General features: G+C 49.4%; 1 protein-coding gene across 3 annotated transcripts in view; it reads left to right on the top strand.

Annotated features, from left to right (window-relative positions):
- DGAT2 (diacylglycerol O-acyltransferase 2) overlaps positions 1–26,914 on the top strand; it is a 47,078-nt gene that overhangs the window by 16,680 nt on the left and 3,484 nt on the right. For 2 of the 3 annotated variants that reach the window (XM_021926332.2, XM_009186950.4), the window contains exons 3-8: positions 4,835–4,942; positions 5,311–5,381; positions 11,634–11,838; positions 12,464–12,638; positions 13,524–13,726; positions 15,964–16,109. In XM_021926332.2, coding sequence (XP_021782024.1) covers positions 4,835–4,942; positions 5,311–5,381; positions 11,634–11,838; positions 12,464–12,638; positions 13,524–13,726; positions 15,964–16,109 — 908 coding nt within the window. Of the gene's footprint in view, positions 1–4,834; positions 4,943–5,310; positions 5,382–11,633; positions 11,839–12,463; positions 12,639–13,523; positions 13,727–15,963; positions 17,146–26,914 lie in introns of those variants that run through there. The other variant, XM_003910434.5, reaches the window with a different exon arrangement.

Genomic DNA, 26,914 nt, shown 5'->3' with positions numbered 1-26,914 from the left:
CCTGCTACCGTGAAGCTCATTAAATGGCAGAGTTGGGATTTGAGCAGAAACTCAGTGCATTCCCCAGGAATCCCACATTACTGGAAGCCCAGAATTAGTGAACTGGGGCTGAAACAGCCAGTCTTCACCTTTAGGCCCAAGAACGGGCTTTGAGGAGGGGATACATGAACCCTTAAAATTATATGCAAGATTATATATGACAGTATGTGCACATTTTTCTAGGGAGAAGGGCCATACTGTCCTCAAAGTCTTACAGGGACATGCAGCCTCGAGAAGCCAAACACTGGTTGGAAGAACTGAGCAAACTAAACAGGCTCCCTTAGGACTCAGACCCTAACATGGCTTGCATTTGGCCACTTACTAGAATCCCAGAGTAGCGAGCACAGTGTGACCCCTTCTTACTCAAAAAGGAAGTGGAGGCCTGCTTGGGGTCACATGAGAAGAAAGTACTGGGACCAGGACAAGAACCCAGGGACTCCAGCCTCCCAGACCCCCTGCCTAGTCTGCTAGACCAGCTCCCTTTGTTCCCTGTTGCACCCAAAAGCCACCACTATCCCTGTCTTAGTGGGTCTGGGCCTGGCTGGTAGGGAGCTGAGCAGCTTGTAGAACACCAGCTCACGCAGCTGGTGATGGGGACTGGCCCTAGGCTGTAGGTTAATAATTGATCAGACCCAACCACAGCCCAGAAACCGGCCCAGCATCTTCTGAACACCCTTGCCTGGCCTCGCCTCGCATAGGTGGGAGCCTGGCCTGGTTGGACAGGCAGATCTCCTGAGCTACTGCTAATTACCGGCCTCAGCAGCCCCAGCCACTCCCTCCCTCTGCCTCTCAAACCTGCTGGCAGAAGCTCACCTGGCAAGCAAAGACCGTGGTAGCCCTGTTGGTCTCTCCCTGGACCAGAGATTTTTCACCACTTTGTGCCATGGAACCCTCTGGCATTCTGATGAGGCCTATGACCTTTCTCAGTGTTTTAGAGTATTTAATACAAGGTGCATTGGATTTCAAAGGAAACTACTGATAATAAAATATAAATATCTACACATTAAAAAAGTTGATTACGGCCGGGCGCGGTGGCTCAAGCCTGTAATCCCAGCACTTTGGGAGGCCGAGACGGGCGGATCACGAGTTCAGGAGATCGAGACCATCCTGGCTAACACGGTGAAACCCCGTCTCTACTAAAATACAAAAAAAATTAGCCGGGCGAGGTGGCGGGCGCCTGTAGTCCCAGCTACTCGGGAGGCTGAGGCAGGAGAATGGCGTGAACCCGGGAGGCAGGGCTTGCAGTGAGCTGAGATCCGGCCACTGCACTCCAGCCTGGGCAACAGAGCCAGACTCCATCTCAAAAAAAAAAAAAAAAAAAAAGTTGATTAGACATGTAGTAACAGGTGCCTTTTTATTACTGTAAATAAAACGATCTAGTAGCAAGTGTAAAACTGCTACAAAGTTATGTGAAAATACCTTTATTATTTATTTGTGTCATAAATACTGCTGATAATTCTGTGATTTATTACATTGGTAAGTGAAGGAAATGCCAAATTTCCATAAGAGATAAGTGAAAATTTAGATGTCATTTGTTTCCCCATTCAAGTCCATGGATATTGTGTGTCAGGCTAAGTAAGTTCAAACATCATGTTTAATTTTCCCAATACCCTGTAAGGAAATTAAGACTTAGGAATGGGGCTTGGCCAGCAAGTGTCAGGACTAAGGCTCTAGGCCTGTTTGGTCCCAGAGTCCATGCTCTTCACCAGGACACACTGCTGCCTTCCCTGCCATTGATCATCCACAGACTGCCCTGCACCACAGGCCGCGGGGCTCCAGAATTTTGTATCACAAGTGTCTTTGCAGGCACCATGATGTGCAGGAAGTGGGTCATGTGTGAAAGCGGTCCTGAACCTTCCATGTGTGGGGCAAGCAGGGCCTTCTAAGCTTCTCATGAGCTCAGCAACAGTAGTTTTTACTGCAGCCCCATGACCTAAGAGCATGGAACCAGAGCCTGTTGTTCAGAGGACAAGGATTAGGCTCTGAGAAAGGAAGGTCATTTGGTGGATTTAGTTCATCCTTTTGCTCTTCCTGTGTTTGGTTTCTGGGGCTGGAGAGATTAATCTCACCTGGTTTCTGCTCTCAAGGAGCTCAGGGGCTAAAGAGCTGTCTGCTAGAGGGAGTCTAATGAGGGAGGCAGATGACGAAAGGGATGGTAAGTGGTTTGAGAGAGAGTTGTGCACACATAGGGGAGGGGAGGAAGCCCCCAGCTGAGAAAGGCCAGGCTAGAATTCAGTCTCTGGATACCCCATCAGGCCTCTTCTTCTCCATCCAGGCTGCCTCAGCAGCAGAGTAAGGACAAGTTGGTAGGGATACCCACCTTCCCAGAGAGACCAGCCCTCTAAGCAGTGGGGCCTGGAGCTCAGCCCACTCTGGTCCCATTACCCCTCAAGAAAGTTAGAGGTTTCTGGAAGCTAGGTTTCCAGGGTGCTCAGACCATAGCCTAAACCTCATGGTTCCTGTCTGGCCCACCTGGAGCATCTACCTAGAGGATACCACTAGAGGAGCCTGGATGCCTATGGAGTCTGGGGGGCTAGAGTCATCCCTTTTCAGGCCTAAGAAAGGGAATCAGGCAGACTGCTGAACAGTAAGTATGACTTTGTAGGCAGCTTTTAGATATAGCTATTCACCAAGCTACCATAAGCTTTTCACAGTTTGCTTTTAACAGGCTCTTGTAGGCTGCACATGCTTCCCTAGAAACTTGTCTTCCCTTCTGCGATGTCATACTCCTAAGCTGGTCCTGACAAATTGGACATCTCGTCACTCTGTGTTCACTGCCCCTCCCAACAAGAGAGTTGTACCCTGTTTTTAGCTACTCTGGGGAGAGGCTGGCTCAGGAGTCTAGAACAGGGCTAGACTGGGGGGCAACAAGGGGCTACCATTTCCCTCCCCATAGGCTCATGGAGAGTCTACATCCAGCCTTATCTTCTCCCATGGGAAACCAGAGGAGGCTCAGCATGGTGAGAAGAGAGCATGACATCCAGAGCCAGGCAGCCCACAGCACCTGGGACCACCAGGGGATGGGCACACACAGCAAGGGTTGGCCTCCTTCTTGGGTAGTGGAAAAAGTCCTAGAAGGAGGCCATGCTTCTCCCACCAAACATGAGTACCTGCTGCCCTTGCCCTTGTGCCGAATACCAGGCACCAAAGAAGATGCCTCCCCGCCCAGTGTGGGGAATTTACAGGCAAGAGATGATATGTAGATAGTATGATATTGGGGAATACTTCTTGAAGAGCTGAGGTCTGAGATAGGCCTTAAAGGTTGGGTAAAAAATGGAAAGAGAGAAGCCCTGCTGAGGGCAGCTAGTGGCAAGCCATGAAATAAAGCAGGCATGGCACAAGCTCTCCTTTCTTTCTGTGCCAGGCTAGGTTAGTCTCTTTTATGGCCTACAGGCCCAGAATATGGTGACCAATGGAAGCCAGCCCCCAGGCAAGTCTTCCAAGTGTGCTGTTAGGGTTTTTTTTTTATACTTTTGAGACAGGGATTCCCTCTGTCGCCCAGGTTGCAGTGTAGTGACACGATCATGGCTCACCGCAGCTTCAAACTCCTGGCTTAAGGAGTCTTCCCATCTCAGCCTCCAGAGTAGCTGGTACTACAGGCACATGCCACCTTGCCCAGCTAATTTTTAAAATTTTTTTGTAGAGAAGGGGTCTCGCTATGTTGCCCAGGCTGGTCTTGAACTTCTGAGCTCAAGCAGTCCAGCACCTCAGCCTCCCAAAGTGCTGGGATTACAGGTGTGAGCCACTATGCCTGGCTGCTGAGGTTTTTGAAGACGGGGAGGCTGATGGGCTCTGCGCTTTGACCTGGGACTTCCTGGACTGCCGTTATGTTGGAAGGGAGCCAGCCCTCCTCCTGGGCAAGCATCTCCTCTCTGGTCCCTCCAGTGATGGTCTGGGACTCTGGTGAATTTCTAAAGCCTAATGCAGAGAATGGACTGTAGAGTCAGACCTGTGTTTGAATCCTGGCTCTGCCACTGTCCTGCTGGGTGACCTTGGGCAAGTTATCTCCCCCTTGAACCTCAGTGTTTTTATCTCTAAAATGGGGCAAAGTCACCCTGCCTCACACTTGAGACAGTGGCTTAGCCCAAGTCTTGAGATGCAGAGGCACTGGGTATGTGTTCCCTCCCCTCATCCACAGTGTCTGGGCTGGGTGCTGGCATGGGGGCACACACAAGGAGGGGACAGTAAGAACAGCTTCACAAGAAGCTGAAGCCTATCTCCTTTGGTGTTCCTGCACAGATAACATGGAGCCCATGGGCCCCTCAATGCCCAGACAGTCCATCAGAATCTGGGAGATGAGGCTCGTCTTGTCCCAGGAATCTGCTCCTCCCTGGGCTGAGCATTCCTGTAGCTATTTCTCAGGGTTTGTGGGCCCTATGCAGCAAAGGGGGAGAGGGAGACCCAGGAAGCTGGAATCAGTCCAATGGGGAAATCCAGGAATTGAATCTCTCCAGAGAAACAGGCAGTAGGAAATCAGTGGAAAAGAACCTGGGTCCCGAATTCAATAAGCCTGGATGGTGGTTGCAATGTTGCCATCATACTAGACTATGCAACCTGGACAAGTCCTGCCCATCTTTACCTGCTCAGTTTCTTTACCTCCAAAATGAGAGGAATGCCTAGCTTGGCCCTGGGTGTGCCTAGCTTAGTGCCACAGTAAACACTCATGGCCCTGGGTGTGCCCATGGCCCTGGGTGTGCCTAGCTTAGTGCCACAGTAAACACTCATTCCATCCACCATGGCCCTGAGGGGAGATGAAGCCCAGTAGGACATGACCTGTGACCATTTGCCCCCGCAGGAGTGGCCTGCAGTGCCATCCTCATGTACATATTCTGCACCGATTGCTGGCTCATCGCTGTGCTCTACTTCACTTGGCTGGTGTTTGACTGGAACACACCCAAGAAGGGTAAGTGCAAGGCCTCCCTTGCCCCACCCCTCATTCTAGGTATGCTCTCCCCCCTGCACAAGCTGAAGGGCCTCATCGTGAGTGCTGTCTCTTTTAACACCCACTTTGTGAAAAGCACTGGACTAGTCCTTTGAGGGGAGGTTAAAAGCCCCTCAAAGGGCACTGTTCTGGTCCTCACAAGAGTTCACACTCAGTCGAGGGTTTGCATAACATGAGGGAATGAATGTGGAAAGGGGCCCGATAGGAAGGGGGCAAAGATGCTCCATGGGGTGATGGTCACCCGCTTGGATTTCACACCAGCCCTGTCCTGTCTGCCTTGCCCGAATGTACCCCCACCCCCACTAACTCTGTATTTTATTCCCTGGAAGGTGGCAGGAGGTCACAGTGGGTCCGAAACTGGGCTGTGTGGCGCTACTTTCGAGACTACTTTCCCATTCAGGTAAAGTGCTGTGAGTGTTGTCTTGGGAGGGTGGGAATGGGTGGGAAATCTGAACTCGGGCCTTAACCCACCCACAGGGAAGCAAGTTTAGACCAAGTTGGTCTCTGGGTTTCCTTCCTACTGTGTCTAGCTGTGCTGGGGACCTCACTGCTCTTCTGAGTATCCATCGTCTTTGGGCCAGCCCTGAGGTCCTGACAGGGAAATGTGGCTCAGTTTGGCTTTCATTCTCAGCTCTGTCTGGTCCCTGCCTGGTCTGCAAGCTGGGCTGGTGAGGCACAGTCATCTGGCCCTGATGCATGTGGGCGATTGGGCGATGCTGGTGAATTGAGGATAACTCTGGCAGGATCCTGAAGGTTTTCCCCCCAGGGGGGAAAGACCTGTCTGGCTAGCTCACTCAACACCCCAGCCCCAGCACACCCTAGTTGCTGAGTCCCCCAGACAAGGTAGGGGTGCTGAAGAGTGGAGGCAGCGTGTGAATGTAGAAAGTGTTCGGAGTGTGAACTGGCTCCATGCATGGCTCCAGCACTTTGGGAGGCGAGGCGGGTGGATCACAAGGTCAGGAGATCGGGAACCATCCTGGTTAACTACGGTGAAACCCGTCTCTACTAAAAATACAAAAACTAGCCCGGCCCGAGGTGGCGCCTGTAGTCCCAGCTACTTTCGGGAGGCTGAGCCAGGAGAATGGTGTAAACCGGGGCCGAGGAGCTTGCAGTGAGCGAGATCAGCCTGCACTCCAGCCTAGGCACAGAGCTAGACTCCATCTCAAAAAAAGAAAAAGAAAGTGTTCTGTGCGGGGTGCAGGGTGGTGTATATTTGCTGTTGTGAGTCAGTGACTGAGATCCTGGTGTGCTGCCTGGGGGCAGTGGCTGGGTAACCCTGCATCCTTCACTGCATTCAGTATTTTGAGGGTGGCAGGGCCAGCTCCTTCTGCTCATCCTTAGCCTAAGCCCAGTCTTCCTGGGACCTTACTGTTCCTCAGGGTCAGAGTTCCTTCTCCTTTTCCTGACCCCATCTCTCTGACTGCAGAAAATTTGAAGCTGCTTTTGTTGGGAGAAAGTTGGATCATAGGACCCAACCCTCTCATTTTGGAGGTAAAGAAACTGAGCAGGTAAAGATGGGCAGGACTTGTCCAGGCTGCATAATAGTCTGAAATATGATAGCAACATTGCAGCTTCCTATCCAGGCTTATTGGTCCGGGACCCCAGGTTCTTCCACTGATTTCCTACTGCCTGTTTCTCTGGAGAGATTCAATTCCTGGATTTCCCCATTGGACTGATTCCAGCTTCCTGGGTCTCCCTCTCCCCCTTTGCTGCTGGAGATCTCGGTTTAAGTTCCTGCCCTGTCACTCCATTCATTGACCTGCCACCATTGCTCCCTGTCCAGTGCAGGGCTCTGCTGGGCATGGGGACACAAGTCGGCCACCCACTTGGGAGGTGAGGCTCACTGTCTAACCGTCTGACTTTGTCTTTCTGCCATGGGGGCCATGGTGGGCACTCTCAAAACCTGCTGAGCCTCATCTGCAAAATGGAGCTGTATGATGAAAAGTGAAAAAAAGCTGTATGATGAAAAAAATGAAAAGTGATCAGTTCTGGTTGGGTGTGAGTGATGATAGACTGTTCTCTCTGCTTTCTCTCTCACCTCAGGGGCCAGGCTCCAGTGTTCTCTGTTGCCACTGTGGCCTGGTCCTCTGGAAGCCTCCAGGAGGCCAGTAGCCCCATCCACTTGGAACAGGATGACCTGATGACCGTTGGTCAGACCTTGGACAGGCAGGTGTCCTTTGCTATCTCCACCCTTCCAAAAGAACCAAAACAAACCCCTGTGTCCTTCTCACATCTCTGTTCCAAGAAGTCAACTGGGAGTTGGAGCCATAGGGCACATGCAACCTGGCCCTGTGAGGGCTCCCTGGGGCACTAGGACAAAACCCAAACTGGGCCTGAGGCAGGCTGGGGTGTTGAGCCTCAACCTGGGGCTTAGGCTGGGCCCTGCCTCTGTCCCTCAGGGCCTCAGTCTCCCCTTCTGTGCAGTCAGGATTTAGCCATAGTGATCTGACATCATGCCTGACACTCTGTAGGGGTGTGTGTGACCCTCCTGTCCCACCCCCTTTTCCTGGCCTCTTGCCAGTAATCATGTAATGAAGATCTGCCATTGTACCCACCCACCCACCTATTCCCTTCCTGGTGGGACTCTGGTCTTTGCCAGCAGAACAGCTCATCTGGCCCAGAATGTATCCCTTCTGTTGGTACAGATGGGGTTCATGTGTTAGCAACAGCCACTGAGACCACCAGCCACCTGGAAGAGGAGCAGACAGTGCCCCAGGTCACCTCTCCCCAAGGTGTAGGCAGAATGCTTGGAGAGGAGACTAGGAAAGTCTCTCTGTAAGCTTAGAATCACCTGTCCATCTGCCTCATTTCACTGATAGGCTTACTGAGGCACAGAGATGAGGGACTATCCCAAGGTCACAAAGCTTAAGTAGTAGCAGGACTAGTGTAGGAACCAGGGCTGTCTGCTTTGAGGCCCATGGTCTTACTCCTGTGTTACTTTCACCATCACTGTGCTGTGCTGTGTAAACTTAAGCAAGCCTTTGCTCTTCTGTGGGTCTGAATTTTTTCCTCTATGCACTGCTGTGGTGGGACAAGCCTATCTGAGCACCTTTCCTCTTGTGGGAGGCAGGGTATAAAGAGTGACTTGATAGGAATGTTTCCCAGACTGACATTAGCCAGCAGGCTTGGCCTGGGCATCGTGTTGGGCTAGGACTTTGCCACTGGAAACAGGCAGCAAGAGGACACAAGAGCAGGCGTGTCAACAGAGCCTTCATTGGCGGTATCCTTCCCCTCCCTCCAGAACAGACATTCTCTTCAGCCCTGCGGGAGGGGAGTGTGACATGAAAATAGATCAGAGCTGGTCAGATGCCTACATTCTTTTGGGTCCTACAGCAAGGGCATTGACTTGCACTGTGTCCCAAAGCACCTCATTCAAACAAATGTCCCATCAGAGCCTTGAGGAGGGAGGAGATGATTTAAAGAGCCACCTGGGGCCCACTGGGTGACACGTCTTCATCCAGCAGCTCAGGGAAAAGTGCAGTGACTGGCCTGCTGCAGACATGCAGGATAATTTGCTGTGACCTCCACAGGGGAAGTGCAGTTCCCTTCTCTAGGCCTCAGCTTCCCTCCTGTCATCCAAGGAATGGCTTAGACCTTTCAGAGCTCTGCCAGCCCATGCTGTGTTGTGTGTTCCTGGTTATCAAGGCCCGATGGGAAGGTGGGGGTAGCCATAGGAAGGGGACAAAAAGATGCTGCGTGCCATGATGGTCACCTGCTGGGGTAACTATCCCAGGCCTGGCCATCAGCTCAGGAGCAAGTTTCCAAGTTTCCCACCCGGTATTGGCTGCCCCAGCTCTTCCCTCAATGCCTGCCTGCCTTTTTCATCAAAACTAGCACAAGGAGCCTTTTTTTTTTTTTTTTTTTGAGACGGAGTCTTGCTCTGTCGCCCAGGCTGGAGTGCAGTGGCCGAATCTCAGCTCACTGCAAGCTCCGCCTCCCAGGTTTACGCCATTCTCCTGCCTCAGCCTGTCGAGTAGCTGGGACTACATTAGCTGGGACTACAGGCGCCCGCCACCTCGCCCGGCTAGTTTTTTTTGTATTTTTTAGTAGAGACGGGGTTTCACCGTGTTAGCCAGGATGGTCTTGATCTCCTGACCTTGTGATCCGCCCGTCTTGGCCTCCCAAAGTGCTGGGATTACAGGCTTGAGCCACCGCGCCCAGCCCACAAGGAGCTTTTTAACTCCAGCTTCACTGAGAGCTAATTTGGTAGGCAGACCTGCTTGTTAGGAGGCGAAACATTGGAACAGCAATCCTACAGAGCTCACATAAACGAGATTTTGAGATCTGCTCACTGTCCCAAGCCCCATTAGCCATGGATTAGACTGCTGCTGTTTCCCATTTATTTGGGGAGTAGCTGAGAGTTGGTTGGGTTTTGGAGCAACTTTAATCTGTTTGCCAAGGGCAAAACGGGAGAAAGAGCATCAGTGCCCCAAGCAGTGGGGATGAGAGTGAGGGAGTCTTGCTCACATTTGCATAGACTGGCAGCGTCAGAGCTGAGAATGGTGCCAGCCACCCTTTTCCATCCTCTCTGTCACCTAAAGATTGGGATTTCAATTTTCCAAGGTCAGCCACCAGCATCCTCTCCCACAGAGCTGTACACAAGGTCCTTCAACTCTGCCAGGAGGCTCCCAAATCTAGAGTCACAGAAAACCTGGGCTCTTGATGTTCTGCTGGTGGCCAGTGACTCTGCTTCCAGGTGGCACCAGTTCAGGGAAGGGGCACTTTGCAGCACTCAGGTGGGAGTGTCATTGATACCACTTCTCTTGAGGCAGGGCAGCCAAAAAGACCAACGTGTTCATTCCCTGTTATCCAGGAATTGTATTTCTAGAAGTTTGTTTCACAAAAACAATCAGATATGTGGACAAAGATAAGGTATTTATTGAAGCATTACTTCTAAGAGGGAAATTTTGGAAGTTTTTAAAATGTCCATCAAACAGGGTTTGAGTCGGTGCTGTTACATGTAGGAGAGCTGTGCTGTAGAATACGAATGCAGCCACGAGAAGACATGGAACTGAGGGATTTTGATAAGGACAGATAGCTGTATGTTTGGTAGAAAATGATATAAAAATGATATCAACCCATATAACCTCAATTTTGTGGATTTTGAAAAAGAGCATGTATATTTTTGAGTAGAAAAAGGACTCAGTGAGTCAGATTGTTTCATCTGGATGGAAATATGAATTTTTTTAAATTTTCTTTTTGCTTTCCTATATTTGTAAAATTCTTTAGGAGTTTCTTTCTTTTCTTTCCCTCTGCTGTCTTTTCCTCTCCTTTATTTCCCTGTCCTTTCCTTTCCTTTCCTTTCTTTTCCTTTCCTTTCCTTTCCTTTCCTCCCCTTTTCCTTTCCTTTCCTCCTTCCTTTTTTCCTTTCCTTCTTTCCTTTCTTCTTACTCTGTCACTCAGGCTTGACTGCAGTGGCTCAGTCTTGGTTTACTACAGCCTCTGCCTCCTGGGCTCAAGCCATCTTTCCACCTCAGCCTCCTGAGTAGCTGGGACCACAGGTGTGTGCCACTATGCCCAGTTAATTTCTGTATTTTTGTAGAGATGAGGGTTTCACCATGTTGCCCAGGCTGGTCTCAAACTCCTGAGCTGAAGCAGTCCTCCCACCTTGGCCTCCCAAAGTGTTGGGATAATAGGCATGAGCCACCATGCCTGGCCCTATTATTTTTCTAATCAGAATAAAAGTAATGTTTTTATGAGCAGAATACCCTTACTCATTGTCTCTCTCAGCCTCCTCCACCCCCATCATGTTCCTTGTAACTCAGGGTAGGTGTCACAGGCTCTGCCTCTCATGGCTTAGGGTTTAGGGACACTGCATCACCCACCCCTCCAAGCACCAGCCCCAGGGCAGCGGGTGGGCCCTGAGGAAGCCAGTCATCGTTTGGAGCAGCCCAGTGTCCTTAGTACCACAGGTCAGGTTCTCAGCTGCTACAGCCTTACAACTGACCTCTACCCTAGGCTGGCTGGCACAGGGCTGTTGCTTGTCCTTCCTGCCTCAGAACCTGAGCTGAGCCCAGCTGACTGTGGGAAAGTTTCCATTTGAGCCAGCCAGTGTCCCTTTTCCAGGCCAGGGGAGTAGGAGGTGGGCTGCCTGTCTCATTCTGTGAACTGTGGAGGAGCCCACAGAGCACAGGGCCAAGTAAACCTTACCTCCAAGGAGCTCATAGTTTGGAGAGACTGACAGTGGGGGCAGAGCTTGCAGCCAAGGCCCTGGTTGCCAAACTCAGGAACTTGGACCTTACTCATATGAAGCCAGACACCCTCTCCAGTCTGAGAGTGACAAGGGTTGGATTTGAGTTTTAGAATAATCACTCTGGCTGTGGCGAAGAGGATGGGCCCAGAGGGAGGGAAGGCCGGAGGCTGGCAGAGTGCAAAGAAGAACTGCTGTGTGCTTGGCTGGGGACTGAGAGGAACAAGAGCAAACATTACCCACCCCTTCCCAGAGACCCATAGCGCAAATGGTGACTGCCCAACACCAGCACTGTGGCCCTGGGGATGAGAGTCTGAGGTCAGGTGTGGAGAGTCATTGCAGCAGCCCTCAGGCCCACGGAGGCCCAGGGGAAATGACACATCCAGTCCCTCCCTACCCTCTGGGTATGCCCTGGGATCCCTCTCCCAGCCAGTTTCCTCTGACCCAAGGTCATCCTTGCAGCTGGTGAAGACACACAACCTGCTGACCACCAGGAACTATATCTTTGGATACCACCCCCATGGCATCATGGGCCTGGGTGCCTTCTGCAACTTCAGCACAGAGGCCACAGAAGTGAGCAAGAAGTTCCCAGGCATACGGCCTTACCTGGCTACACTGGCGGGCAACTTCCGATTGCCTGTGTTGAGGGAGTACCTGATGTCTGGAGGTGAGAATCCACCCCCTGCTTGCTCCTGCTGGGCACTGTTGTCAAGGCCTGAGCCTCTCCATCGAGCAGGGTGACACAGGGAGCCAACACACCATTCCTTGGTGCTGGGCCTACATTGGGAGATGCGACCTGCTGCAGACATGGTGGGTCAGGGCTGAGGAGGAGAGCTGTCCATATGGTCTTCAGAATTCAACTCGGATAACAACTTCCCTAGGAAGCCTTCTTTGACCCCCTTTTCCAGGGATCCCCAGCCCTTGTATTGCCCTCTATACAATCTGATTGTTGTCCATGGCACTGTAATTGTCCAGCCACCTGGGACTTCCCACCAGACTGATGCATTGGGATCCCCAACACTTTGCACTGACTTGGCAGGATTAGGGCCCAGGGAATGTTTGCCAAATGCATGAGTTCCCAAAACAACCTTGTATCATTAGCTGCATTTTACAGATGAGGAAACTGAGGCTCAGAAAAATGAATAGCTTACACAGAACCAGACAACTCCAAAGGGACTGGGCTAGGTCTGGGGCCAAGACCAGGGTTCTTTGTGTTTTACACGTGACTGTGTGCTGGGGATGGGGAGTGGATCCATGGGCAACCCTGACTGTGCGTCCTTCCCTCCCCCCAGGTATCTGCCCTGTCAACCGGGACACCATAGACTATTTGCTTTCAAAGAATGGGAGTGGCAATGCTATCATCATCGTGGTGGGGGGTGCGGCTGAGTCTCTGAGCTCCATGCCTGGCAAGAATGCAGTCACCCTGCGGAACCGCAAGGGCTTTGTGAAACTGGCCCTGCGCCATGGGTGAGTACACACACACTCACTCCCTCCAGTGTCCCTCAGCACAGGGCAGCAGACTCCTTGGCCCCTGAAGACAGGACCCAGACCCCAGGAAGGCATGGAAGGGAGTCAGTCATTCTGTTGGGGAGGGGATGATGTTGGAGCCCAGACTGCACAGTGTGGGCCAAGTTTGCCCATGTGTGTCTGGGTGGGCACAGATGCAACTTGTTGCCTGGGGGCCCTTGCAGGTGGGCCAAGAGTCCAGGCTTATATGCCGGACTGGACCACCTGGGGCCAGAATACATCATTTTGCTGGGAGACCAGGAGGTCAGGAAGGAGGGTGGCATGGAATGTGACTGGGGGACAGCAGCTCTTTTCTCTGTCCCCTGGGGACCTTACCTCAGGCTTTGGAAGAAGAGGCTGCCCTTCAGGCTTAGCCCTGGGCCAGCCCCTGGGGACCCATTCAAATTGGACCCAGTCCCTGCCTTCAGGGAGCACCAAGGGTAGGGAAGGGTGGAGGGACAGACAGTGACAACACAGTGTGCTGAGACTGTGACACAATGGTGAGTCCAGGGCTGAGAGAGACCTGGGTTGGCTGGGGGACAGGGAGAACTTCCTGGCAGAGGCAGGCCCTGCAGGAAGAGGTGGAAAACAGGCATTCCAGAGCAGGATGCTCAGCCTTCCCTTTGCCTGGGGGACCCAGAGCTCTGTATGCTCCCCAGTCACTAGCAGTGGGGCAGAAGGCCCATCAGAACCTGGTAGAGAGGGGTCATGTGAACTTGGGACACCCCAGGTGATTCTGGTATACCCAGTTGGAGGGGGACACTTGGCCAGTGTCCAGGGTCTCTAGGCTGACAGAAACTGAAGCCAGTAATTAGGGTATGACAGACCCTGGCCTCTCCCTTCCAGAGCCGACCTGGTTCCCATGTACTCCTTTGGAGAGAATGAGGTGTACAAGCAGGTGATCTTCGAGGAGGGCTCCTGGGGCCGATGGGTCCAGAAGAAGTTCCAGAAATACATTGGTTTCGCCCCGTGCATCTTCCATGGCCGAGGCCTCTTCTCCTCCGACACCTGGGGGCTGGTGCCCTACTCCAAGCCCATCACCACTGTTGGTAAGCCCCTAGCCTGCTGACCAAGGGCTGTCCTGAACACAGGGTGCCACACAGCTAGTCAGCAGTAGAGAAGGGATTCCATTGCAGGCCACCTGGCTCTGATGGCCATGCCCTTAGCCATGAGGACTTTGAAGTGTTGGGTGCTGATGGGCTTGGTCAGAGAGGGTAGTAGTAGGGGTCGGGGACTGAGCCTATGTGATGAACCAAGCTCTGTGATGGGTGAGGAAAGAAAATCTGCAGTCTCTGGGTTTGCAGCACCTACTAGTCTATCAGGGAAGACTATTACAGCAAGGACTGGTGGGGGAATGTGATGAGGATGGGCAGGTGCTCTAGGGAGTCCTAGCGGACCCCAGGGAGGAGGTAACTCTTGCACTGCTAACTGATAGGAATTATCTAGCAAAATAGAGGAAGAAGAGAATTTTTATCAGAAACAATAGCCTAAGTGAAGTTCAGAAACAAGATTGTGTAGTTTTTTTGAAGAACAGAAAGAAAAACCTTAATATGACTGCAGCATAGACCTGTCAGAAGAGTGGAAAACAGTGATTGCACTTGGCCCTCATCTGTGTTGTTTTGGGTGCATTTGGGATTGTTTAGAGGATTCTAAAGAATTACCTATAGTAGGTGTGTGTGTGCGTGTTAATGGATCCCCCAGGAGCACATGGGCCCTTGGCAGTGGACTTGAGGGGCCAAAGCTCATAAAGATCCTTTGCGCTCCTAGGCCATTTGTCCTGCCTTGTACTTTTAGATAGAGACAAAGCAACAGGGAGGCAGCAGGAACATTTCCATGCACAGGTGTGGCTGGGGAGGGGCTGAGTCCTGTGGGCAATGTGAAGGAATTTGCTCTTCACCTTGAGAATGGAGAGCTACCAGAGAGTGTTTGGGAGGGGAAGTTCAGATTTGCATTTTAAAATGATCCTTGGAGCTGCTGGATGGAAGATGGGTTAGAAAAATGGAAGCCACAAGACCAGCCCAGAGGCTGTTTTGGTAGCCAGTGGCTTGGACCAAGGGAGTAGCAGTGGAGATGGAAGAGATGTGCATGATCTGGGAAAAATTTCAGAAATAGCATTGACAGGACATAGGAATGGATTGGGTATGGAGATGCAGCAGGATAAGAAAATAAAGCAACACACATATCATAAATGCTGGTCTTCTCCCTCCTCTCCTGCCCTTAACCACACTTTTTATTTTTTATTTTTTATTTTTGAGACAGGGTTTCATTCTGTCATCCAGGCTGGAGTGCAGTGGCCGCGATCTCAGCTCACTGTAACCTCTGTCTCCCAGTCTCAAGCGATCCTCCCACCTCAGCCTCCTGAGTAGCTGGTGCACCACCACGCCCAGCTAAGTTTTTGTATTTTTTTAAGTAGAGACAATTTTCACCATGTTGCCCAGGCTGGTCTTGAACTCATGAGCTCAAGCAATCTGCGGGTCTTTGCCTCCCACAGTGCTTGGGATTACAGGCGTGAGCCACCATGCCTGGCCTACACTTTTTAAAGCATGTCACATTCCTCGCAGAATCCTCAGAAAAGCCCTGTGAGGAAGAATCCCCATGTAACAGAGGAAGAAACTGAGACTTAGAGAGGCAGGAATGGCTTGCCCAGAGCAGAGCAAAAGCAAAGATGTTTACTTGATCCCCTGACTGTCATAGACCCTCCTAGCAGAATGCAGTGGGTTCAACCAGTCTTTTTTTTTTTTTTTTTTTTTTTTTTTGAGACGGAGTCTCGCTCTGTCGCCCAGGCTGGAGTGCAGTGGCCGGATCTCAGCTCACTGCAAGCTCTGCCTCCCGGGTTCACGCCATTCTCCGGCCTCAGCCTCCCGAGTAGCTGGGACTACAGGCGCCCGCCACCTCGCCCGGCTAGTTTTTTGTATTTCTTAATAGAGACGGGGTTTCACCGTGTTAGCCAGGATGGTCTCGATCTCCTGACCTCGTGATCCGCCCGTCTCGGCCTCCCAAAGTGCTGGGATTACAGGCTTGAGCCACCGCACCCGGCGGTTCAACCAGTCTTGATCCCATCTGCAGCTTAGCACCTGTGTGGCCTCGGGTGGGTCCCTTCACATGCCCCTGGGCCTCAGTCTTTTCATCTGTAATAGGGGACAACCAGAGATGCAGCACATAAAGCATTTGGCACAGTTCCTGCCACATGGCAGGCCCACAGCCCAGCATCACTGCCTTTGGCATCATGGTAGATGCCCAGGGGAAGGGTGTTGACTAACCAGAAGCCTCTGTCTTGTCTCTGCAGTGGGAGAGCCCATCACCATCCCCAAGCTGGAGCACCCAACCCAGCAAGATATCGACCTGTACCACACCATGTACATGGAGGCCCTGGTGAAGCTCTTCGACAAGCACAAGACCAAGTTCGGCCTCCTGGAGACTGAGGTCCTGGAGGTGAACTGAGCCAGCCTTCGGGGCCAACTCCCTGGAGGAACCAGCTGCAAATTGCTTTTTTGCTCTGTAAATTTGGAAGCGTCATGGGTGTCTGTGGGTTATTTAAAAGAAATTATAATAATTTTGCTAAACCATTACAATGTTAGGTCTTTTTTAAGAAGGAAAAAGTCAGTAATTCAAGCTCTTTCACTTCCAGTTTGCCCTGTTCTAGGTGGTGGCTAAATCTGGGCCTAATCTGGGTGGCTCAGCTAACCTCTATTCTTCCCTTCCTGAAGTGACAGAGGAAACTCAGTCTTGGCCTGGGGAAGAAGGATCGCCATTAGTGACTTGGGCCAGTTAGATGATTCACTTTTTGCCCCTAGGGATGAGAGGCAAAAGCCACTTCTCATACAAGCCCCTCTATTGCCACTACCCCACACTTGTCTAGTCCTGAAACTGCAGGACCAGTTTCTCTGCCAAGGGGAGGAGTTGGAGAGCACGGTTGACCTGTTGTGTGAGGACAGTAGTAGGCATCTGGAATGCTCCTGTTTGATCTCCCTTCTGTCACCCACTCCTCACCCCCAGTCACTCACATCAGAGCCTGGACTGGCCTCCAGGATGAGGATGGGGGTGGCAATGACACCGTGCAGGGGAAAGGACTGCCCCCCATGCACCATTGCAGAGAGGATGCCGCCACCATGAGCTGGGTGGAGTAACTGGTTTTTCTTGGGTGGCTGATGACATGGATGCAGCACAGACTCAGCCTTGGCCTGGAGCACATACTTGCTGGTGGCCTCAGTTTACCTTCCCCACATCACAGATTCTGGATGTGAGGAAGAGGTCCCTCTTCAGAAGGGGCCTGGCCTTCTGAGCAGCAGATTAGTTCCAAAACAGGTGGCCCCCGAACCCAAGCCTCACTTTTCTGTGCCTTCCTGAGGGGGTTGGGCCAGGGAGGAAACCCAACCCTCTCCTGTGTATTCTGTTATCTCTTGATGAGATCATAGCACCATGTCAGACTTTTGTATATGCCTAGAAAATAAATGAAAGTGAGAATCCTCTATGAGTTATTGCTGGGGCTGCATCTGCATCTGCTGCTGACACCTGGGGGAGACTGGGGCCCCAGCTGGCTGCCCTCTGAGCCCTCTAGCCCCTTGCACCTTTGGCCCACATGACACTGCTGTGGTGTGTTAGTTACCTATCACTGTGTAACAAACTACTTTAGAGCTCGATGGTTTCCAGCAGCATCTGTTGTCTCCCAGTTCCAAGTCACGATTTGAGGCTTGGCTTGGTCCTCCACTCAGGGTTTCTCACAGGGCTGCAGTCGTCTTGGAGCCAGGCTGAGGAAGGATCCACTTCCAAGCCCATTCCTGCAGTTGTTTGCAGGATTGACTTCCTCACTGGCTGTTGACAGAGGCCACTCTCAGTTCCTTGCCACATGGGCCTTTCCATGGGGTAGCTCATGGCACAACAGCTGACTTAGCAAGATGAGTCAGTGAGTGGAGTGAAGTGTGTGAGCAAGACAGAAGTCCCAGGCCCTTATAACCTAACCTGGGAAGTGATATCCTGTCACCTTTGCCATATTCTGTTCATTAAATGAACATTGCTAGATCCAGCTCCCACTGGAGGGGAGGGGATTACACCAGGGAATGGATGCCAGGGGGCAGGGGTCATTGGGAGCCACTTCACATGGTGCCTACCACATGTGGTAAAGGGCTCCTGTCCAGCTGGAGGGCCCTTCAGTGGCTGAGCTGGAAGGCTCCTTATGGGTCACTGAAGCTGTGTTCCCTGCCAAAAAGGCAGAGGCCTGGCCTGCTGTCACCCTAGTGATTTCAAGATGCCACCTCTTTTCTAATTCCTTTCTGTTCAGTGAATACTAAGCACCTGGGAACCCTTCCCAGCCGAGGCCAAAGGACCTCGTTCTAACTTCCTTACTGCCAGAACTGTCCTGCCTGTCCTTGCTCTTCATCCCCCTCAGGTCCAACTCCTCTGTGCTGGAAACTGAGAGAGCTACTTGGGAGCAGAGACAAACACTGAGAACAGCTGAGGATACACAGGGTAGTCAGAGCTGTGCCAGAAGTCCCAACCTGCCTGGGGGTGCCTCATGAGGAAAGAACGCCTGAGCTGGGCCTTGAAGGGCGGCTGGGAGTCACCAGGAAAGGAAGGCGGTGAAGGGCAGAGCAGCAGGGGAAGGATAGGGAGGCCTGATTGGAAAAACATTGCTGGTTTGAAAGATGGAGGAGACAGAGACAGCAGTGGGGCTTGGCTTGGAAGGGTGGAGAGCTGGTGTCTCCGGAGTTTCTATGTGGGCAGGAGGGCAGAGCAGTGAGAGGAGTGCTGGGAGGGGACAACAGAGGCTGGCTTCTAGTGCCAGGCAGGCCTCAGACTAGAGAGCTCAGGTCAGAGGACAGCCATTTCCTTTCGGATGGGGAAAAGGCCTTTTTTCTGATGAGGGTCTCAGCATCACCCCAGCCCGAGCCTGAGGCTGACCCAAGGCTGGACTGCAACCTCAGTCTCTGGCTTCAAGTCAAGCCCTGGCCTTAACTGAGGCTACTCCACCAAAGTAGGCTGTTATCCTCAAGCACTGCTTTTGGTGAAGAGTGAGCGCCTGTGCACTGGGGAACTCTGCCATCTGCCTAAGGAGAACAGGGACAACCGGGTCCCAAATCCCAGAGGGATGCCCTCAGTGGTCTGACCAGAGCTGAGACCACCCTGGTTTTAAGCTGTGCATGGGGCAGGCAGGGGGACTTCAGTAGGTTCTGTGAACATTGCCTTGGGATGGGAGTTGTTATCTTGGGAGAAGGAACTGGAACCTCCTTTCCCCCGAAGACCTTCTGCCCTTGGGTGTAGTGGTGAGGGCTGCCCTTTGAGACTGAAGATGGTCAGTTCCATGATTCTGCCTGTGGTTCCCAGATATAGCCACAAGGGGGCACTGAAGATGGCTCTCAGGCATAGGCCACACAGCTGCTTAGGCTTGCTTTCCACATTTTCTACATCTCTCCAGCTCCTACCCAGGCTAGAAGCTAGGGTGTTTCACAGATAAAGATATCTTTTAGGTCAAATTGGCTTATCCCGTTGTTCAAATCTCCTGTTTCTTTGTTGGTCTTCTGCGTAGTTGTTCTATCCATTATTCAGAGCAGGGTATTGAATTCTCTAGCTGTTGTTACTGATTTATGTCTCCCTCCAGTTCTGTCAGTTCTTCATGTGTTTTGGGACTCTGCCATTAGCTGCATGCATGTTTATAACATGTTTATATTATGTCTTCCTGATGAATCCACCCCTTATCATTATAAAATGCTGCTCTTTGTAGTAACAGTTTCTGTCCCAAAGTTTACTGTGTATAACTCTATTGGTACAGCCACCCCCACTCTCTTTTGTTCCTGTTTGCATGGAATGTCTTTTCTATCCTTTCCCTTTCAACTTATTTGTGTCTTTGAATATAAAGTGTGTCATAGACATAATAGTGTTGGATGTTTTTTATATCCACATTTCTACTCTTTGCCATATGATTGTTTAGTCTCTTTACATTTAATGTAATTATAAGGTGGAATTTACGTCTGTCATTTTGCTATTTGTTTTCTGTGTTTTCTTTTTTTATTCCTCTCTCTTTCCATTCCTGCCTTCTTGTGTGTTAGACAACTGTTTTCTAATACACTATTTTAATTATCTTGTTTCTGTATATTTTTTAGTTATTTTCTTAGTGGTCGGTTGACACTTTAGATTAATACAAATTAAGATTAACATCTTAATTTCCCCATCGTTTGGGCAGGGTAGCTTGAGAGAAAAGAGAGGCAGGCCATATGAGAATGGTATAGTGGGTTAAATAGTGGCCCACACAATATGTCCACATCCTAATCCCTTGAACCTGTGAATGTAGTCTTATTTGGAAAAAAGGGCCTTTGCAGATAAAATTAAGTTAAAGATTTCAAGATGAGGTAATACTGAATATCTAGATGGGACCCCAATTCAATGATAGGTGTTCTTAGAAGAACAGGCCAGGCGCAGTGGCTCATGGCTACAATTCCAATGCTTTGGGAGGCAAAGGCAGGAGAATCACTCGATCCCAGGAGTTTGAGACCAGCCTGGGCAATGTGGTGAGACCAGCCTGGCCAACATGGCAAAACCCCATCTCTACTAAAAATACAAAAATTAGCCAGGTGTGGTGACGCACACTGTAGTCCCAGCTACTTGGGAGGCTGAGGCACAAGAATTGTTTGAACCCAGCCGGGCACGGTGGCTCACACCTGTAATCCCAGCACTTTGGGAGGCTGAGGTGGGCAGATCACCTGAGGTCGGGAGTTCAAGACCAGTCTAACCAACATGGAGAAACCCCGTGTCTACTAAAAATACAAAATTAGCCAGGATGGTGTTGCATGCCTGTAATCCCAGCTACTCAGGAGGCTGAGGCAGGAGAATTGCTTGAACCTGGAAGGTGGAGGTTGCGGTGAGCCGAGATCGCGCCATTGCACTCCAGCCTGGGCAACAAGAGGAAAAGTCCGTCTCAAAAAAAAAAAAATTTGTTTGAACCCGGGAGGTGGAGGTTGCAGTGAGCAGAGATCGTGCCACTGCACTCCAGCCTGGGCGACAGAGCAATACTGTCTCAAAAAAGAAAAAAAAAAAAAAAAAGGCAGAGTTTGGAGTTGTGTAGGCACAAGCAAGGAACAAAGGAACACCTGGAGCCACCAGAATCTGGAAGGGGCATAGAAGGATTCTCTCCTCGAACCTTCTAAGAGAGCACAGCCCTCGATTTTGGACTTCTGGACTCCAGAACTGTGAGAGAATAAATTTATGTTTTAAGCCACCCAGTTTGTGTCTTAAACTAATACAGTGACTTTAATATATTTGCACCACCTGATAGAGAAGTTGGATCAGAGGACGACAACCTCTAGTCTTCTCACAAATCACATATTTCACTTTTCTTTCCATGGGGTGGACTGCAAGTTTGGAAGCCACTCTTCCCTATACTTCTGAGAGGGTGGAATATTTTCCCATTTAATGAGTTATAATGGGATCACGAGGAGGAGAAACGTGGGGACTTCCCCGACCCCCTGCTTCCACCACCATTTTTACAGCAAACTCATGCTTCATATATATATTTCAAACTTCTTTTTCATGTTCCTGTTTCCCTTCCTTGCAAACTCTTTTTCAAAATATTTTTTACCACTTTCCATTTAGGGAGTTTTGTTTCATATATTTTCATCTAATTTTTTTTAATCATACACAATTTTATTTCTTATGTTTTTTATGTATCATTAAATCACACTAACATATACCTTTAAAAGTTTCTTCTCTGAAATACCAAATGATTTTTGAGATTTATATTTACTTTTGATGAAAACTAATACATCAAAGTATTTTTCTTCTAATTAAACATGAACAGTATATTTTTTCATTCAATGTATATGATATAAAAATATATTCCAAAAAAAGTATGACTTCACTATATAAATTTATCGAAAGTATATGCAGTAACACTATTTCATTAGAGGCAATAAAATGTAGGATTAACAACACTGGAGTTACACTGCTTTAGAATCCCAGCTCAATACTCAGAACATGTGACCTTGGGCAAGTAACATGACTACCTTCGCTTTCTAATCTCATAGCACTGTTGTGCCGATACACAAAAACTGCTTGTAACAATGCCTGGCACAATCCAAGCACTCAATAAATTATTGTTTTTTAAAATCTAAGTTTTAGGGAGTTGAGCCTCATCTCTCTCTCCTGCTACAGAACTCCACTGTGGTAGCCCCTCTTGAATAAAGTCTGCCCTACGCCCTACTCTTTTTTTTTTTTTTTTTTTGACAGAGTTTTGCTCTTGTTGCCCAGGCTGGAATGCAATGGTATGATCTTGGCTCACCACATATTCCACCTCACTGGTTCAAGTGATTCTCCTGCCTCAGCCTCCCGAGTAGCTGGGATTACAGGCACGCGCTACTATGCCTGGCTAATTTTGTATTTTTAGTAGAGATGGGGTTTCTCCAAGTTGGTCAGGTTGGTCTCGAACTCCCAACCTCAGGCAATCCGCCTGCCTCGGTCTCCCAAAGTGCTGGAATTACAGGCGTGAGCCACCACACCTGGCCCCTACTGTTCTTAAATAAACGAATCTAAGCTTTAATGAGCAAAATATTAGGATAAAAGTAAAATAAATAATTTTCATTTCGTTTACATGAAATAGATTACAATGAACATTACACAATTTTTAAGTCATTTCTTAGAAACAATCTCACAAAAATTTTCAAGTACAATATAAATAATTTTTTTCCTAAACTATTTGAGAGTAAGTTGTGGACATGATACCTCATCACACTCAACAAACAACAATGTTATTCTTTCTCTTTTTTTTGAAAGAGGGTCTTGCACTGTCACCCAGGCTAGAGTGCAACGGCACGATCATAGCTCACTGCAGCCTCCAGCTCCTGGGCTCAAGTGATCCTCCCACCTCAACCTCCCAAGTAGCTGGGATTACAGGCACGTGCCACCAGGCCTGGCCAATTTTTTATTTTTTATTTTTAGTGGAGATGACATCTCTTTCTCACAGGTCTTGAACTCCTGAGCTCAAGCAGTCCTGCCTTGGCCTCCCAAAGTGCTGAGATTACAGGCATGAGCTACCATGCATGGCCAAGAATGTTATCCTATATAACTACAATGAAACCATGAAGACCAAGAAATTAACATAAAAACATTGCTACAGTCTAATCCTCAGGCCCTATTCAGATTTCACCATTTGTCTTAATAGTGTCCATTCTGGCAAAAGGATCAAGTTCACAGTCACATATTATTTCGATCTTCTTTTATCTGAAACAGTCTTCCTTGACCATCATGACTTTGACAATCTTGAAGCTGACGGGCTGGGTACTGTTAGAATGCCATTCAGTTTTGTTTTGCCTGTTGTTTCCTTATGATTGATTCAGGTTATTTATCTTTGGCAGAAATATCACAGATGTGATGATGGGCTCTTCTCACCACATCCTATCAGGAAGCACATAATTTGAGTTTGTCGTATTACTGATGATGGTTATGTTGATCACTTTTAAGATGGTGACTTGCCACACTTTTCCACTGTAAAGTTACTCTTTTTTTGGTAGTTTGAGACTACACAAATATCTCCTTCCTTATTAAACATTTATTATAAAGACTCATGGATCCTATTTTATTCAACGGATTATAAGGCATTCTAACATTATTTATTCTGATGCTCAAACTGCCCCGGTTTTGGACAGTGAGAACCCCTTTGAACTGGCTTCTGTGTCCTTTTGATGTCATTTGTCCCATCATTTTGCTGAGGACTTCCTTATTTTCTGGCACAACTAGATGCCCCAGGATCATCTTTGGCTTTTTTTCTGGCCCAATCCTGGAATCAGCCACTTCTCCAAAGAGTCTTGATTCCTCCTAGTGGAGGACGGTATCTAGAAACCAAGATCTGGCCAGTCTTAATTTACGGACAACAGGGTTCATCCTAGTTCTCTCCCTTCTCATATTTATAACTAACTAGTCCTAAATAGTGTATTCTAATGAATGCAGGAGCTATGGTGTGGGTGACAAAGTCCTGGCCTGAGGACCTGTGTTCACACCATCAATTTGCCCTAAGAACCATGTGATGGGTCATTTTAATTTCTGAGCCTTTTTTTAGGCATCTGTAAAACAGACAATAATACCCACTTCAGCCAGGCTTGGTGGCTTACTCTTGTAATCTCAGAACTTTGGAAGGCTGAGGTGGGTGGAGCACCTGAGGTGAGGAGTTTGAGACTAGCCTGGCCAAGATGGTAAAATTCTATCTCTACTAAAAATACAAAAATTACCTTAGTGTGGTGGGTCACACCTGTAGTCCCAGCTTCTTGGGAAGGAGAATTGCTTGAACTTGGGAGGTACAGGGAGGTGGAGGTTGCAGTGAGCCGAGATCGCACCACTGCACTCTAGCCTGGGTGACAGAGTGAGACTGTCTCAAAAAATAAAATAAAACGAAGTAAATAATACCTACTTCACAGGATCCTGTGGGGATTGACCAGAGTAATGTATGTAAAACACTTAGCAAATGTTAGTTCCCTCTAGGTCCTAGGGAAACCTATAGACTCATAGAGGGGAATTGATTTGTCTAAAATCATGCAGTGAGTTAAGCTAAAGGTTCAGACTGGTCTCCAGTTGCCTACCCCGGGTGTGGAGTCTTTCAGCCACACCACTTTGCATCCAGGGTGTACCTTCTCAGGAACCCTGTGACGCTATGCCTGCCTGGGGAGTGGCTGACCAGTCAAAGAATCAGCCTAACAGGGAAATCAGACATCCCTCGAGTGCCTTTATTACCAGGAACTCAGCACATTTTTGTCCTAACTGTCCTCAAACTCAATGAAGAAATGTCACTATTTATCATCACCATTTTCACAGCTTTGCCCACCACCGAATCCACTCAACACAGTAGCCAGAGTGACATTTCTGAAACATAAATTAGAGCATGTAACTCCCCTGCTTAAACCCCTTAGTCCATGAGCCTCAAAGAAATCCAGACTCGGCTGGGCGCGGTGGCTCAAGCCTGTAATCCCAGCACTTTGGGAGGCCGAGACGGGCGGATCATGAGGTCAGGAGATCGAGACTATCCTGGCTAACACGGTGAAACCCCATCTCTACTAAAAAATACAAAAAACTAGCCGGGCGAAGTGGCGGGCGCCTGTGGTCCCAGCATCTCGGGAGGCTGAGGCAGGAGAATGGCGTAAACCCGGGAGGCGGAGCTTGCAGTGAGCTGAGATCCGGCCACTGCACTCCAGCCTGGGCGACAGAGCCAGACTCAGTCTCAAAAAAAAAAAAAAAAAAAAAAAAAAAAAAAGAAATCCAGACTCCACTGTGGCCTACAATGCCCGGCAGGACCTGGCCCTGCCAGCGTCTCCGGCCTCATTCTGTGCCATCAGGGCTGGATTAGGACTTCAGAAGCTCTAAGCACCACAGGAAAATGCTGCTTCTGCTGTATACAATTACAAATAAGGGCCAGGTGCAGTGGCACACACCTGTAATCTCGGTCAGCATTTTGTAAGGCCAAGGTGGACAGATCACTTGAGCCCAGGAGTTCGAGACCAACCTGGGTAACATACCAAAAGCAATCTCTACAAACAATACAAAAATCAGCCAGGTGTGGTGGTGCGCTGTAGTCTCAGCTATTTGGGAGGATCGACTGAGCCTGGGAGGTTGAGGCTGCAGCGAATCATGATCACACCACTGTACTCGAGATGGGGTGACAGAGCAAGACCCTGTCTCAAAAATAAATAAATAAATAAAATTACCAATAAAAACAACACTAAACTGTTAAAGAAGCTGAAGGTGGTCTTTGGTTTGGTTTTGGTTTTGAAATACCAATTTCTTTCAAAAGTGTTCTCCTCTTCCTCCTCGGCACCGGCTGGCCTTCTCTTTGAGTTGCTGCAATGCTCCATGTGGTCCTTCACAGGCTGTTCCTCCTGTTGCTTTATCCAAACAGCTTCCTCTGCCCTCACTAACCTCCTTTGTCCAGTTAACTCCTACTCATCTTTCGGACCTCACTGTAAACATCAGTTCCCAAGGAAAGTTTTCTCTGGACAACTCTCAGTAAATCAGCTCCCTGGGTTAGATGTGCTTATTTCCCATATGTGTTACCCTTACTGGCCCACACATTCACAAGCTCCTGTGTTCACACTTGCATCTTTACAGTCGGTGGCAGTGGGAAAACCCCTAGAACTGAGGAAAGAGCGTTGGTCTTGGGGACGAAACGCCCAACTCTTTGTCTTAGCTTTGCTGCAAACTTTGTGTGACCTTAGGCAAGCTTATTTCCCCTTTCTAGGGGCTGTGTCTAGTCGGGAGGAATGGAGGCCCCCATGTGATCCAAACATTCACTTACTCAAGATTCATTCATTGACTTCATTCATTCAGCCATTTGCTAAATGAAGCTATGGAGCCTGTCCTCTGTGTTGGGATACTGGGGACTCAGATAAATCAAAAGCAGAGGTTCACAGCAGAGTGGGAGGGACAGATGTAGACTGCTCAGTATATGACTAGGCACACAGTTACACATACCGAAGAGAGGTCAGACAGCTGCTGTAGGAGCCCAGAGGAGGTAGCAGTGCGTTCAGACCTGGGAAGGCTTTCTTGAGAAAATGACCTTGCCGAGTTGGGAAAGAAGAAGGGAAAATGCTGTCTAGGCACGTACCTGTCAGGGTTCTTGGGTATGTGCAGTTTCTTTGGGGAACTGCCTTTTTCTTTTACAATTCTCACCTGACTTCTGCAAGTGTCTCACTCTTCTAGTCCTGCCCCTTCAAAGTTACCCCTCCCCCAAGGGCTGCCTGAGCCATATTTCTAAGTGCTTTCTGTTGCCCAAGATGAAACTTATGTACTTTGGCCTCGTAGTCAGGTTCTTCTCACCCGGCACTAGCTTCCTCTTCCAACCTCTTTGCCTGTTGCTCTCCCATGCAGCCTTTGTTTCAGCCATGTTAGACTCTGCTGCTGCCACATCCTCTGCCCCTGTGCCTTTGCTCATGCTGTTCCTCCTGTGTAGGATACTCTCCTCTCCTAGGAAGCCTTCCTGGACAACACGTGACAGTTAGCAACTTTCTCTTAGTGCTTCCACTGTACTTTATACACCATCTCTATTATTGTACTTACCACTTTGTACCGAATGAGCTGTGATCTCCTTTCAGTTAGGAATTCTATGTGCATCATTTTTTGAAACGTAGTGCCCAGGCTGGACACCTGGCAAAGGTCTGATGGGTGTTTGATTAGACAAGTAAGTGAATGGAAGAAAAAGGGCTCTGTTGAAAGGAAGGCGATAGATTTAACTCAATACAGTTTAAGACACTGAAAGACCCATCTGACCT

This window comes from Papio anubis, chromosome 12, assembly GCF_008728515.1.
Source record: "Papio anubis isolate 15944 chromosome 12, Panubis1.0, whole genome shotgun sequence".
NCBI classification, from domain to species: Eukaryota; Metazoa; Chordata; class Mammalia; order Primates; family Cercopithecidae; genus Papio; species Papio anubis.
The sequence above is the reverse complement of the archived record's forward strand: the minus strand, read 5'-3'. Positions and strand labels throughout refer to the sequence as shown.